The sequence below is a fragment of the Neoarius graeffei genome, chromosome 4 (genome assembly GCF_027579695.1).
Source record: "Neoarius graeffei isolate fNeoGra1 chromosome 4, fNeoGra1.pri, whole genome shotgun sequence".
NCBI classification, from domain to species: Eukaryota; Metazoa; Chordata; class Actinopteri; order Siluriformes; family Ariidae; genus Neoarius; species Neoarius graeffei.
In genome coordinates this window covers 13,818,542-13,833,448 of record NC_083572.1, presented here as the reverse complement: position 1 = coordinate 13,833,448, position 14,907 = coordinate 13,818,542, and the positions used below count along the sequence as shown (strand labels likewise).

The window sequence follows — 14,907 nt, the reverse complement described above, 5'->3', positions numbered from 1 at the left end:
GGGATAGGCTCCAGCTGGCCTGCGACCCTGTAGAACAGGATAAAGCGGCTAGAGATAATGAGATGAGATGAGATAATACACCATCTTTTGCATCATAAATGAGGAAAGATGGGTTTGAGAGATGACTTGGTTCATTTTTCTGGCCCAGAAATGAGCTCTGATTCTCTGCTCTGTCTATCTTTTATAAAGGCAACTCGCAAGACATTAGTAATTTCACAAGATGGGGTGGGGGGGGAAGGCTGGTCTATGTTTGTGTTGCAATTGCAATTTAGCTTTAAGGCAGCAGAAGACTCTAAAAATGACAAACTGCACCTTTAAAGAAAAGAGTTGTCAATCTGTTAAGAAGTCTAAAATTTTCATTTGTAGTTAAACAACATCTGCTTATCAACAGACTGTTGAGATTACAAATCCCTTATAAGTTGGCTTTTAAGAAAAGTGTGCAGAGCAGAGCATCTGTTTTCCAGCTAGGGGCGGAGCTCATTTCTGGGCCAGAAAAACAGAGTCTGAATTGAAGTAAATCACATTTTTTCAAGAGTCTATTTAAAATTATATGATCATAAAAGGACTTTATTACAAGACAATTTTAAAATTGTAAACAATGGCATAGTTTAGAGCATTATCCCCAATGTGCAGCGTATGGATTTGGATCGGCGTCGTGAAGAAGCTCGGAACCCGAAGCGCAGGCCTCGGCTCATGGAGGAAGACGAGCTGCCCACGTGGATCATGAAGGACGACGCTGAGGTTGAGCGGCTCACCTGCGAGGAGGAGGCGGAGAAAATGTTCGGCCGCGGCTCACGCCAGAGGAAGGAAGTCGACTACAGCGACTCGCTCACTGAGAAGCAATGGCTCAAGGTCAGAGTTTGGTGTGTCTGGAAAAAAAAGCAACCATTGGTGAATTTTTAAAATAAAAAAAACATTGTCAGTTATAACTGCTATGGTTTAGAACTCATTCATTGCTGTTTTGTTCTTCACCTTTTCCTCCATGCAGGCTATAGAGGAAGGCACATTGGACGAGATTGAGGAGGAAGTGCGCCACAAGAAGACGACCCGTAAGAGGAAGCGTGATCGTGATCTCGATGCTGGTCCATCTACATCAGGGACACGTGGAGCGAGAGACAAAGATGAGGACAGTAAGAGACAGAAGAAGCGTGGACGACCTCCAGCAGAGAAGATAACCCCGAACCCACCCAGCCTCACCAAGAAGATGAAGAAGATTGTGGAAGCTGTTATTAAATACAAAGAAAGGTGAGAAACTGGTCACTTCCTGTTCCTTGACCTGTGCTTGACACTCTTACCAGCTATACATTGGTCAATAATAAATAGTTCTGAATTTTCTTCTGGTAGAAAATTCCCTCAAAGGGGAGCCAAAGATAAGTCGAGACATGATTTAATTACAGAGAGAAATTTCATAGAGAGTTTAATGTTAGTAAAAGGTAATATACCTTGATGGTAAATAATTGACTCAGCCATATTTGAATGTTTCACCACTTAAACACTCTCCCTGGTCTCGCAGCAGTAATGGCCGTCAGCTGAGCGAAGTCTTCATCCAGCTGCCATCTCGGAAAGAGCTCCCTGAGTACTATGAGCTGATCCGCAGACCTGTCGACTTCCGCAAGATCAAGGTGACTGCACACACCTGCACATATTTACACATGCGCTTTAATTCCTAACTGTGTACCACGCATTCACTCAGGTTTAAACTTTACAGTGTTCGGTAAGAGTTAATTCAGCACTTTCATACTGGAGAATAATGCTGACCTGGGATTATAGGTACTCTGATACCTGTAAGGGTTCTTTTTGGAGTATACTTGAATTATCGACCTGAAACAATAACTTCCCTCCATTCAGGAAATTGATCCGAGAAACCTGTGCTCAGGAGTTAAACCAGGAATACAAATCCAAGAATTTAAACTCAGGAACTGTCACTGAGGAACTTCTTCCCAGGAACTAGTTCAGGAATTTAAGCCAATAAACCTAAATCCTGAAACTTTAATTTAGAAAATTAAACTCAGGAATTTAAGAGTATGCTTATGCACCCCAGTGGCAATCCAGCCACTGGGGGTGCATAAGCATACTCTTGGTTCCGGTCCCAAGCCCGGATAAATTGGAGAGGGTTGTGTCAGGAAGGGCATCCGGCGTAAAACTGTGGCAAATCTAACATGCGGAATGAAAAGAGAAATACCATACCGGATTGGTCGGGGCCCGGCTTAACAACAACCGCCTCCGGTACTGTTGGTCAACAGGGTGCCGGTGGAAAGTATGCTACTGTTGCGCCAAAATGGAGAAAGAGAAAGAGAGGGGGAGGCGTGTTAGGAGAGATCGTGAAAGATGGAAGGGAAGGAGCTTAGAATTAAGGGTAGGAACACTGAATGTGGGAACATTGACTGGCAGAGCGAGAGAGTTAGCAGGTATGATGGAAAGAAGGAAGTTGGACATTTTGTGTGTGCAAGAGATGAGGTGGAAAGGAAGCAAGGCCAAGAACATTGGAGATGGATGCAAGTTGTTTTATTATGGATTCGATGGAAAGAGAAATGGTGTTGGTATTGTTTTGAGGGGAGAGTTGGTCAACAGTGTGATTGATGTGAAGAGGGTGTCAGAGTGATAGGCATGAAGTTGGAGATTCAAGGAGTGGTAATCAATGTTGTGTGTGTGTACCCCCCACAGGTTGGATGTGAGAATGAAGAGAAAGTCTTTGTGGGAAAAGATGGATGGAGTGGTAGAAAGTATACCAAGGGAGGAGTACATGCTGATAGGAGCAAATTTCAACTGGCATGTTGGCGAGGGAAACAGAGGCGATGAGGACGTGATGGGCAGATATGATGTAAGAGAGAGAAATGTGGAAGGGCGGTTGATTTTTCAAAGAGGATGAATTTGGCAATAGTCAATACATACTTTGAGAAGAAAGAGCAGCACAGCGTGACGTTTAAGAATGGAGGAAGATCTACACAGGTGGACTACATACTCTGCAGAAGGGGTAACCTGAAGGAGATTGGTGACTGTAAAGTGATGGCAGGGGAGAGTGTAGCTAGACAACATCAAGTGGTCGTATGCAGGATGAGCTTGAAAGTGAAAAAGAGGAAGCGTGAAATAGTGGAGCCAAAGATTAAGTGGTGGAAACTAAAAGAGGTTGAACATCAGAAGGAGTTTAGGGAAGAAATGAGACGAGCATTGAGTGCTCATGGAAGTCTGCCAGAAGATTGGAATACTACTGCTGTACTAGTAAGAGAGGCAGCAAGGAAGGTGCTAGGGTGGTCATCGGGAAGGAGGAAGGAAGACAAGGAGACATGGTGGTGGAACAAAGAAGTGCAGGAAATTATAAAAGAGAAGAGGCTAGCAAAGAGGAATTGGGACGATCAGAAAGACGAGGAAAGCAGGCGGTTATACAGAGAGACGAGACAGAAGGCAAAAAGAGCGGTAGCGAAGGCGAAAGCAGATGCATACCAGGAGTTGTACGAAAGACTGGAGACCAAAGAAGGAGAGAAAGACCTGTACAGACTAGCTAGGCAGAGAAACAGGAAAGCGAGGGATGTACAGCAGGTAAGAGTGATGAAAGATGGAAATGTGCTGACAAACAAAAAGAGTGTATTAAGAAGGTGGAAAGAATACTTTGAGGATTTATTAAATGAGGAGAATCCAAGAGAGAAAAGGTCAGATTCGTTGGAGACAGCAAATCAGGAAGCAGAGTTGGTTAGTAAGGATGAGGTGAGGGCAGCCATGAAAAGAATGAAGACTGGGAAAGCAGTCGGACCAGACGGTATCCCGATTGAGGCTTGGAGATATTTTGGTGAGACGGCTGTGGAGTTCCTAACGAGATTGTTTAATAAGATCCTAGAGAATGAGAAAATGCCAAATGAATGGAGAAAGAGTGTGCTAGTCCCAATATACAAGAATAAGGGAGATGTACAGAGCTGCAGTAATTAGAGAGGAATAAAATTGATGAGCCATACCATGAAGCTACGGGAAAGGGTATTGGAGGCGAGATTGAGAAGAGACGTAGCAATCTGTGAACAGCAGTACGGGTTTATGCCAAGGAAGAGCACGTCAGATGCAATTTTTGCTTTAAGAATGTTAATGGAGAAGTACAGGGAAGGCCAGAGAAAGCTACATTGTGTGTTTGTAGACCTGGAGAAGGCACACGATAGAGTGCCGAGAGATGAGTTATGGTATTGTATGAGAAAGTGTGGAGTGAATGAGAAGTACATTAGAGTGGTGCAAGACATGTCTGAGAACAGTGAAACAGCAGTGAGGTGTGCAGTTGGAACAACTGAATGGTTCAAGGTACAGGTGAGACTCGATCAAGGATCTGCTTTGAGTCCTTTCTTGTTTGCCATAGTGATGGATAGCTTGACGGACGAAGTGAGGCAAGAGTCACCATGGAACATGATGTTTGTAGATGATATTGTGATATGTGGTGAAAGTAGAAAGGAGGTTGAGCTGGGTTTGGAGAGATGGAGGTATGCATTGGAATGAAGAGGAATGAAGGTGACCAGTAGCAAAACAGAATACATGTGCATCAATGAGAACGGGGATGAGTGTAGTGAAGATGCAAGAAGTAGACGTAAAGAAAGTTGGTGAATTCAAGTACCTGGGGTCAGCTGTGCAGGAAAATGGGGGCTGCGATAGTGAGGTGAGAAAGAGAGTGCAGGCAGGGTGGAGCAGTTGGAGAAGGATTTCAGGAGTCATTTGTGATAGGAAAGTCCCAGCAAAAGTGAAAGGTAAGATGTATAAGACCGTAGTGAGACCAGCTGTGATGTATGGATTGGAGACCGTACCCTTAACGAAGAGACAGGAGGCAAAGTTGGAGGTGGCAAAGTTGAGGATGTTAAGGTTTGTGATGGGAGTGACGAGGTTGGACAGGATAAGGAACGAGCACATCAGAGGGACAGCATATGTGGAGAGCTTGGGAATTAGTAGTAGTAGTAGTAGTAGTAAAACTTTATTGTCCCCCGTGGGGGAAATTTCCTTCAGAAAATTAAACGTTAGACATGAAAAACCAGTCAAAACAAGCAAACACTCACAAACCCCATTTTGTTGCTACACATGTACCCAAGACGCCACATTTATCCCAATACATGACAAGACATTGGACAGATGTCAGCCATCAACAATCAGTCAACAATCCCAGTTTATCCATAGCATTCCCATAACATAAAAGCTGTACAAAGCTGCAAGGGTGGTAAAAAAATAAATGGTAAAGCTATAAAAATAGCATACCTGCTCAGGCCAGCTGAACAGGGGGACGCAAATTAAGATCTACATTTTTGTTTCACATATTTGTTAAAAAGCAGGGCTTTGAACCGGTTCAAGGAACGAAAACGAAAACCGGGAACTTTTTCTATTTCACATGGAACAGAAACGAAACCAGAAACTTTATTATTTTTTATGTTCCGGAACAGAAACGCTTATTAAAAATAATGGTAACCGGTTAATACCGGTTTTTATTTCGTTCCTCAAAGTTTCCGTAGCCTACAAATAAAAAAGCCATTCTTCTCCTGCGCAAGTTTCTATGACCCGCTGGGGTTCACTTCCTGTGTGACGTTCGCTGACTGAATGGAGAGAGCGGGAGGGTGGACTACTATCACGTCTCCATGTGATAAGTGAATTACTGAGCGTCTAAGCAAAGAAGAGCCTGAACGTTGCAACCTCCCTATTGGCTGTTTGTAAAAATGTATCAGTTGTTGCCCTTCCCACGGGAATCATCGCGGGCTCGAGAGACGAGACCTGACGAGTTAGTTCGTTGGTAGCAGAACAAAATGTCTGGACACAAATCGGGTTTTCAGAAAAGGAAAGAAAATAAACGGAGGGTTGAAAATACAAAAAAGGAGGCAGAAAATGCAAAACGAGTTTTAAGGTAGGACAAATGGTTACTTTTTAAGGCAGCCTGCCATGGCTGCAGGCTTTCAGTTGTGTCATTGAATGGTTACTTTTCTGAGGCAGCCCGCCGTGGCTGCCTGCAGGCTTATTTATTATAGCCCATTTAGTTAAAATAGTTGATATAAAATGTTTATAGTTACAGTTATGTGATGGTTGTCCTGATTTAGACTGGTGGTTTTTTTTTTTTGGGGGGGGGTTGCGCGATGTTGCACCCGGGTCCAGATTAGGGCAGAACCGGCCCTGGCTACATTTCAGGTGTAGTTTGTTTTATGTATGTATGTACTTGCATAGATGTGTACTTGGTCTTCCAATATGGCGCCTAACAAAATCTCGCGGCGCGGTGACGTCATGCGGTAGCCCTCTATAAGGCCTGACTAGCCTTTGGTAACACACTAAACGAATTCTCTTTCATTTTTGGCACTTTTTCTGTTTGTGTAGATGGGAAGACATACTGAGAATCTAAATCGCCAACATTTGAAATAATAATTGTTTTGAATTATTTCTTGTCTTATTTAATGAAGGTTGTAATAGAATTAGCCTACATTTGGCTTAAGCTGGATGAGACAGAGACATAATTTTATAGCCATTTGTTAAACAGCTGACAGGGAACGTAATTAACCGTTCCGGGAACGAAATTTTTTTGTTCTAACCAGTTCGGGAACGTCTATTTAATGGTGGAACCCAAAACCGGAAACGTTAAAATTCCGTTTCTGTTCGGAACGAACCAATAGGAAAAAAATTCTGGTTCAAAGCCCTGTTAAAAAGGCTAATGGCTTGTGGGATAAAAGATTGCTTCGTCCTGTTTTTAAAAATAGCGGGGTATCGGAATCTGCTGCCTGATGGCAGCAGCTCAAAAGTATAAAATAATGGATGTCTTTCATCTGTTAAAATTGTATCAATTTTACCAAGTGATCGTTCCCTGTATATGAATTCCAGACTTTTCTGATTTGTGCCCATCAGCTTGCTAGACGTTGTTACCAGTTTCCTAAGTCTACCTTTTTGCGCCTCTGTTGCATTGCCAAACCAACAAAGAATCCCAAAGGTTAAAACACTCTCCACAAAGGCACTGTAGAACATCTTGGCTATTCTGTTGTCAACCTGAAATGAAACCAGTTTTTTTAAAAAGTGAAGTCTCTGTTGTCCTTTTTTCTGGATCATTTCTGTGTGCTGCTCCCACCGCAACTTGTCATCTAAAACTACCCCCAGATACTTGTACTCTGTGACTGGCTGTATGGGCTGTCCATTGATGAAAGTACAGCTGGTTAGCTTATCCTTTCTAAAATCAATAGACATCTCCTTTGTCTTCACAGTATTGAGAAGCAGGTTGGACTTGTCACACCAGTCAATAAACTCTTGTAAAACAGGGCCATGGTCTTGTTCGTCCTCTTTCAACAAACTGACCAATGCTGTATCGTCAGCAAACTTAATAAAATGTCTATTAGGGTGAGAGCTAAAACAATTATTCATCTCATCTCATCATCTCTAGCCGCTTTATCCTTCTACAGGGTCGCAGGCAAGCTGGAGCCTATCCCAGCTGACTACGGGCGAAAGGCGGGGTACACCCTGGACAAGTCGCCAGGTCATCACAGGGCTGACACATAGACACAGACAACCATTCACACTCACATTCACACCTACGGTCAATTTAGAGTCACCAGTTAACCTAACCTGCATGTCTTTGGACTGTGGGGGGAAACCGGAGCACCCAGAGGAAACCCATGCGGACACGGGGAGAACATGCAAACTCCACACAGAAAGGCCCTCGCCGGCCCCGGGGCTCGAACCCAGGACCTTCTTGCTGTGAGGCGACAGCGCTAACCACTACACCACCGTGCCGCCTCAAAACAATTATTAGTATATAAAATAAACAATAAGGAAGATAAAACACACCCTTGTGGCGATCCAGTATTAGTGAGGATTTTATCAGAGAGGAAAGAGCCCACTTTCACCTGTTGAATTCTCTGACTCAAGAAATCTAAAATCCAGAGAATCAACCCCCCATCCAAGCCAAAGTCCACATGCAGCCTCTGAGCCAGGATGTTTGGGTTAATTGTGTTGAAAGCGGATGAGAAATCAAAAAATATAATTTTCACATGGGTTTTGGAAACTTCCAGGTGTGTGTATACCAAATGTAGGAGAGTTATAATTGCGTCATCAACCCCCCTGCTGGGTCGATAGGCAAACTGCAGTGGGTCTAATAACTGATGGGTGTGTAAAAAGATGTGTTTTTTCACTATTCTTTCCAGGCATTTCATGACAAGGGAAGTTAGTGCAATAGGGCGATAGTGATTTTGCTCAGTCGGTAAGGGAACCTTAGGGATTGGGATAATGACTGACGTTTTCCATAGTGATGGAACAGTGCACTGGTCCAGGGATGACTGAAAAATATCTGTAAAAACAGAGGACAGTTGTTCAGCGCAGTATTTTAGTACGCTGCCACAGATGTTATCTGGGCCAGGGCTCTTGCGTGTATTAACTCTCTTAAAGACCCTCATAACCGCTTCCTGTGTGATAGTTATAGACTGAGTGGATATTAGGCCAAACTGGCCTTTCTCAGTATTCTTATCATTTTTCCCTTCAAAGCGAGAGAAGAAAGCATTTAAGTCATTTGCCACGTCACATCCTTCCCTGCCCATGGCACTGATGTTAGGTTTCCCTCTTCCTTTATGAGGGGCACTGGTCATTATCTTAATTGACTGCCATGCCTGCCTGGAATTGCCCTGGGTCATATTTTTCTCTACCTTTTGTTTGTAGATGTTCTTATCTATTTTAATCTGTCTCTTGATTTCTTTTTGTGCATTTCTCTTTGCAACTTCATCGTTCTGGATGTGGGCCCGTTTCTTAATATTTAAAAGGGATTTCAGTTTTTTTGATACCCAGGGTTTATTATTGGGATATATCTTACAGGACTTAGTAGGCACAACTAAATTCTCACAGAATGTAATATAATCCGATATAGTGTCCACCTGCTCATTAAAGTCTGGACATTTAAAAACATCCCAGGAGGTACAGTCAAAACATCCTTGGAGTGCCATGATGCTGTCCTCATTCCAGATCTTGACTGTCCTTATCTGTGGCTTTTCTCTCTCTCGAAGCCGTTGGTACACAGGCCGGAGATATACCACATTGTGGTCTGAAGCCCCTAGTGGTGGCAGGGCCAAAGCAGAATAGGCACCCTTTATACTGCCATAACACAAATCCAGGGTCTTACTTTTCCTAGTAGGGCAGGTTACATATTGATAATACGTGCGTAGTTTCTTCTTCAGTGAGCAATTATTAAAATCGCCAAAGAAAAATTTAGGAGCATCAGGGGAGAGAGTATCTAATTTCTGAGAAAGATTAAAAATTATTTCTGACGCTTTATCAGCATTTGCTTGAGGGTGAATGTATATTACTGTAAAAAACAGCTGTGGGAATTCGCGTGGGAGGTAGAAGGGATGGAGTGACACGCAGAGCAATTCAATGTCGGGGGTGCAGAGGCTCTCCCGCTTCACCACTGCTCCTCTCCAGCACCAGTCATCCCGAATGAGGAGGCCCACTCCGCCGCCGCGAGACTTCTCTGTGATGCCTGGGTCGCGGTCAGCTCTATAGAGCGTGTAACCCGTCAGTTCCACCTCGCTGGATGAGATGTTATTATCCAACCAGGTCTCCGTGATCGCCATTATGCAAGCACCCCGGTACTCATGCATGTACCTTGCATTGGCTGCAAGTTCATCTGCCTTCCCTCTCAGCGACTGGGCATTGATTAACAGGCAGGTAGGCAACGGGAGGCGTGATTTAATTTTCTTCAGTCTCTGTCTAATTCCCCCTTTTTTTCCGCGCTTACGCTTGCATTTTGTGCGGCTGGGGTACTTTTGTTTATCGTAATCCAGCAAGAATTTTAAGTTAGAACGTTCAGGATTGCACTGTAGAAGAAATTCTCTCGTGTACTGGATACGCTGGATGACGCCGCCAGCAGTGTCTCCGAAGTTTAGTCCACAGGTAAAAAGTACACTTAAGACCAACAGAGCAACCATAATAATCCATGCAGGTAAAGCCATTGTTAGACGGGGACTGTTGTTGATGTTTAGACGAGTTAAAACACGCGGTATACGTAAAACATAGAATATAAAAAACAACAAAACACACAGATCATGTCAACACGCCTCACTCACTACAGTCGCCACAGAGCAGCGCCCCCCCTAAGCTAAGAGAGATGAGACTGAGATGGTATGGGCACATCCTGAGAAGAGATGCAGAGCGTGTGGGAAGGAGAATGTTGAGGATGGAGCTGCCAGGCAAACGAAAACGAGGAAGGCCAAAGAGGAGATACATGGATGTGGTGAGAGAGGACATGAAAGTGGCAGGTGTGGTAGAGAAGGATGTGGAAGACAGGGAGCAATGGAGACAAAAGATCCACTGTGGCGACCCCTAATCAGGATCAGCCAAAAGAAGAAGAAGAAGAAACTCAGGAATTTAAGCCGAGAAATTTAAACTCAGAAATTTAAGCCTAGAAACCTAAAACCAGGATATTTTGACTAAAAACTTAATCCCAGAAATTTTATCCTAGGAACATAATCCCAGGAATTTTAAACCTAGGAAATTTTGACTTGAAACATAATCCCAGCAATTTTAGCCTAGAAATGTAAGCCCAGGATATTTTGACTAAACACTTAATCCCAGGAATTTTATGTAAGGAACATAATCCCAGGAATTTTAAATCCAGGATATTTTGACTTGGAACCTAATCCCAGCAATTTTAGCTGAGAAACATAATCCCAAGAATTTAAGCCTAGAAACCTAAGACCAGGATACTTTGACTAAAAACTAAATCCTAGGAACATAATCCTAGGGATTTTAAATCCAAGATATTTTGACTCGAAATGTAATCCCAGCAATTTTAGCCTAGAAACGTAATCTCAGGAATTTAAGCTTAGAAACCTAAAACCAGGATATTTTGACACAAAATCCAATCCCAGGAACTTTATCCTAGGAACATAATCCCAGGAATTTTAAATCCAGGATATTTTTTTTTAAAGATATTCTTTTGGGCTTTTTCCACCTCCACTGGATAGGACAGTACAGAGACAGGAAATGAGTGGGAGAGAGAGACGGGGAGGGACCGGGAAATGACCCCGGGTCGGAACCAAACCCGGATCCATGGCATGGCACCTTATCCACCTGAGCCACGATGCCCCATAAATCCAGGATATTTTGACTTGAAACCTAATTCCAGCAATTTTTTTTTAAAGATATTTTTTGGGCTTTTTTCACCTTTATTGGACAGGACAGTGTAGAGACAGGAAATGAGCGGGAGAGAGAGACGGGGAGGGATCGGGAAATGACCCCGGGCCAGAATCGAACCTGGGTCCCCGGATCCATGGCATGGCGCCCCATCCACCTGAGCCACGACGCCCCCAATTCCAGCAATTTTAACTGAGAAACATAATCCCAGGAATTTAAGCCTAGAAACTTAAGACCAGGATATTTTGACTAAAAACTAAGTTCTAGGAATATTATCCTAGGAACATAATCCTAGGGATTTTAAATCCAAGATATTTTGACTCGAAACCTAATCCCAGCAATTTTAGCCTAGAAACGTAATCCCAGGAATTTAAGCCTAGAAATTAAAACCAGGATATTTTGACTAAAAACCTAATTCCAGGAACTTTATCCTAGGAACATAATCCTGGGAATTTTAAACCCAGGAAATTTTTGACTTGAAACATAATTCCAGCAATTTTAGCCTGGAAACATAATCCCAGGAATTTAAGCCTAGAAATCTAAGACCAGGATATTTTGACTAAAAATTAATCCCAGGAATTTTATGCTAGGAACATAATCCTAGAAATATTAAGCCCAGGATATTTTGATGAGAAATGTAATCCCAGGAATTTTAACCTAGAAATTTAAGCACAGGAATGTAAGTTTCCAGTCATGAATTTCTGATCGTACCTTTCTACCTTTAAATGACGGAAAATTAAGACAGGAATTTAATTTGAGAAGCATAAGCCTTGGAACTTTCTAGAACCTTAAAACCTTAAACCCTGGAATTTTAGCCTTGAATATTAAGACTAGGAATGTAAACCTAGAAGCTTAAACCCAGCAGATTTAGTTTAGTAACCTAATCCCAGGAGCCTAAAATCTTAAGGAGATTTTGGTTAGAAACTTAGGTTCTACAACTATTGAGGTATTTCACCCATGTGACCAAGTCACGTGATGCAGCCATTTTGGACGGCACGCTTAAGTCCTTCAGTGCAAGGCGGTATGAGATGGTGGAGACCTTTGCACATTTTAACAAGAAAGTAAGCTGTGATTCGTGTTAAATTGGATCTGTCTTTTATCACAAACACTGTACCCAGCCTTGGTATGGAGCCAAGGTTGTCGACAGAAGTCAACAGTTTGATGAAGGATGACCCCAGCAGTTTGAAACGGTACAAGGTAGGCTATGTTCACAACACTGTCTTGTTACTCGGGGGATCCGAGATCCCCTGAAACAGACATAAGATCCTTTGAAAACATGATTTGGGAAATGTTGGGGGGGGGTCTCTAAAATATTGGCAAAATGATGTTTATTGACATAGCAATCGTGTGTAACGGGAAGCATTTGCATATCCGAAGTGTTGTGTTTACATGACAACGACTGCTGCTGCCAGGTTGGTTGTTGAGTAGCCTGACTGTTTTTTTTTTCTTGCGTGTGGTATCATTGTTGACGCAAGGTTGTTTTTTGAACATGCCAATGCGGACACGATTTCCCCTGATGAGTTATGACTTCAGACGCGATGCGTGTGTGGAGTCCGCGTGATATGTGCGTAAGATAGGCTTCTCATGTGTTTGGAGATCTGCGCTCTTTTTTTCTCTCTTTTTACTTAATTTCCCTGTTTATTTCTGTGTCCCGTTTCTTTCTCGCCTCTGTTATTGCGTTTTATGTCTGATGTCTGCTACATGCAACCCTAGACAAATTAACACTGCCTTGTTTCACTTGTTTCAGAGGGGTTAACAAACACTGACCCATTTACTTTTTGCTATATATTTTATCAAAATTTGCGTTAACTGATAAACTAACCTGAAATGAAATGATCACTGCAAAGTCTGGAGTACTCTGTTGGCTCCCAATCCTGTCTTTTCACAGCTGTAATCCCTCTTGTCTGGGTCAGTAGTAAACCGGTAGTGATGTGTCGGTCGCGAACGATCCGGTTCAAAGAGCCGGCTCTTTGAAGTGAACGACGGGAGCCGGCTCTTCGGTGGGAGCCGAATTATTTTTTTGTCCTTAGGTGCCTCAGAGAGAGAGAGACTTTCACAAAAAAAGTTGCTGTCCGATTGCGTCTTTGTGTTGTCTATTACCATTCAAAGGAAAAAAAGTAGCATGGTGTACGCCTCCTTTTTTTGGTTGATGTCATTCACAGCTGCGAAAATACGAAAATTGGTGTAATGCTTAAAGCTGTGGAGCGCAGGGGAGAGGAGTCTGTGAGGCACCTGAGGAGGGGAAAATCAGCTGTGTATTTTATATTGGTAATATAACACTTTTGCATTATGTTTGTGAGAAAATAATTTATTAATTGGTAAGTTTTATTTCTATAGCTAGAACATTGTTACACTGCTATACTTTACAAAGCTTTACAATGGCTACAAAAACTAAAAAATAAAATGGAAAACATCCTATTGATAAAATATAATGTAATTAATTAACTAGTTAATTGCAGCAATTAAATCAAAAATAAAATCTCAGGAGCCGTTTGGGAGCCGAAAGAGCCGGCTCCTTATAGTAAGAAGAGCCAAAAGAGCCGGCTCCCGAAAAAGAGCCGAAATTCCCATCACTAGAAACCGGTAAAAGGAGCGTCCTGCACGCTGTCCCTGTCTGTTGTGGCAGCCCACAGCACAACAAGCAAACACCATGGTTATTTATAGAGTGCTTACTGACAAATTAATCTATTCTAGGTGTCTGTAACACGTTTTTTTTCAAGCCGGTTCTCCCTCTCTGTCTGCAGCGTTAGTATGTAGCTTGACGTTCAAAATGGCGGACACCGGGGCGTCACGTGACCCTGTGATGTCAGGTGAAATACCTCAATAGTAAAGAAACGTGTAACTCTGTAGTACTAAGGTAGACTGTGTTGAATGAATGAACTGAATGTAGTTGAAGTCGAGAGTACGTTGGTATATGTTATGATCTAAACTTATAGAAGTACTAAATTTGATACAAATGTTTAAGTGTTTTGAACGCTAATGTAAAGTGTGTATTGTGCAGGAGCGTATCCGCAGCCACCGCTATCGCAGTCTGAATGACCTGGAGAGAGATGTGATGCTGCTGTGTCAGAATGCTCAGACCTTTAACCTGGAGGGCTCGTTGGTGGGAAACCAAACACACACACACACACACACACACATCATGTAAATTGATACAAATATAAACTCATAACTTTCATTTTGTGTGTGTGTGTGTGTGTGTGTGTGTGTGTGTGTGTGTGTGTGTGTGTGTGTGTGTGTGTTTAGATTTACGAGGACTCCATTGTGCTGCAGTCAGTGTTCACCAGCCTGCGACAAAAGATTGAGAAGGAAGAGGAGAGCGATGGAGAGGAGAGCGAGGAAGAGGAGGAGGAACAGGACGAAGGCTCGGAGTCTGAGTGTGAGTACGCATTGCACAGTTTGACCATTAGAGGTCTCATTCTGCGCAACCCATAGAATTATACACTCGCCGGCTACTTTATTAGGAACACCCATCCAGCTGCTGTTTGATGCAGTTCTCTAATCAGCTAATCCCTTGACAGCAGCACAATGCATCAGATCATGCAGATACAAATCAAGAGCTTCAGTTAATGTTCACTTCAAACATCAGAAGGGGAAAAATTATTGTGATCTCAAAGTGTGACTTTCTTTCACTGTGGCACGGGTGTCGGTTTGAGCCAGATGGACTGGTTTGAGTATTTCAGAAACTGCTGATCTCTTGGGGTTTTCACACACAACAGGCTCTAGAGTTTACACAGACAGAATGGTGTGAAAAACCAAAAACATTGAGTGAGTGAGGGACAGTTCTGTGGGTGGAAACAAACGCCTTGT

The 14,907-nt window shown here is 42.9% G+C and overlaps 1 protein-coding gene across 7 annotated transcripts in view; it reads left to right on the top strand.

The window, feature by feature from the left end:
* LOC132884870 (transcription activator BRG1) overlaps positions 1-14,907 on the top strand; it is a 73,552-nt gene that overhangs the window by 46,864 nt on the left and 11,781 nt on the right. For 2 of the 7 annotated variants that reach the window (XM_060918892.1, XM_060918894.1), the window contains exons 27-31: positions 634-852; positions 989-1,245; positions 1,517-1,622; positions 14,099-14,200; positions 14,344-14,476. In XM_060918892.1, the coding sequence (XP_060774875.1) occupies positions 634-852; positions 989-1,245; positions 1,517-1,622; positions 14,099-14,200; positions 14,344-14,476 (817 nt within the window). Of the gene's footprint in view, positions 1-633; positions 853-988; positions 1,246-1,513; positions 1,623-2,664; positions 3,605-13,841; positions 14,201-14,343; positions 14,477-14,907 lie in introns of those variants that run through there. The other 5 variants (XM_060918891.1, XM_060918893.1, XR_009654499.1 and 2 more) reach the window with 4 other exon arrangements.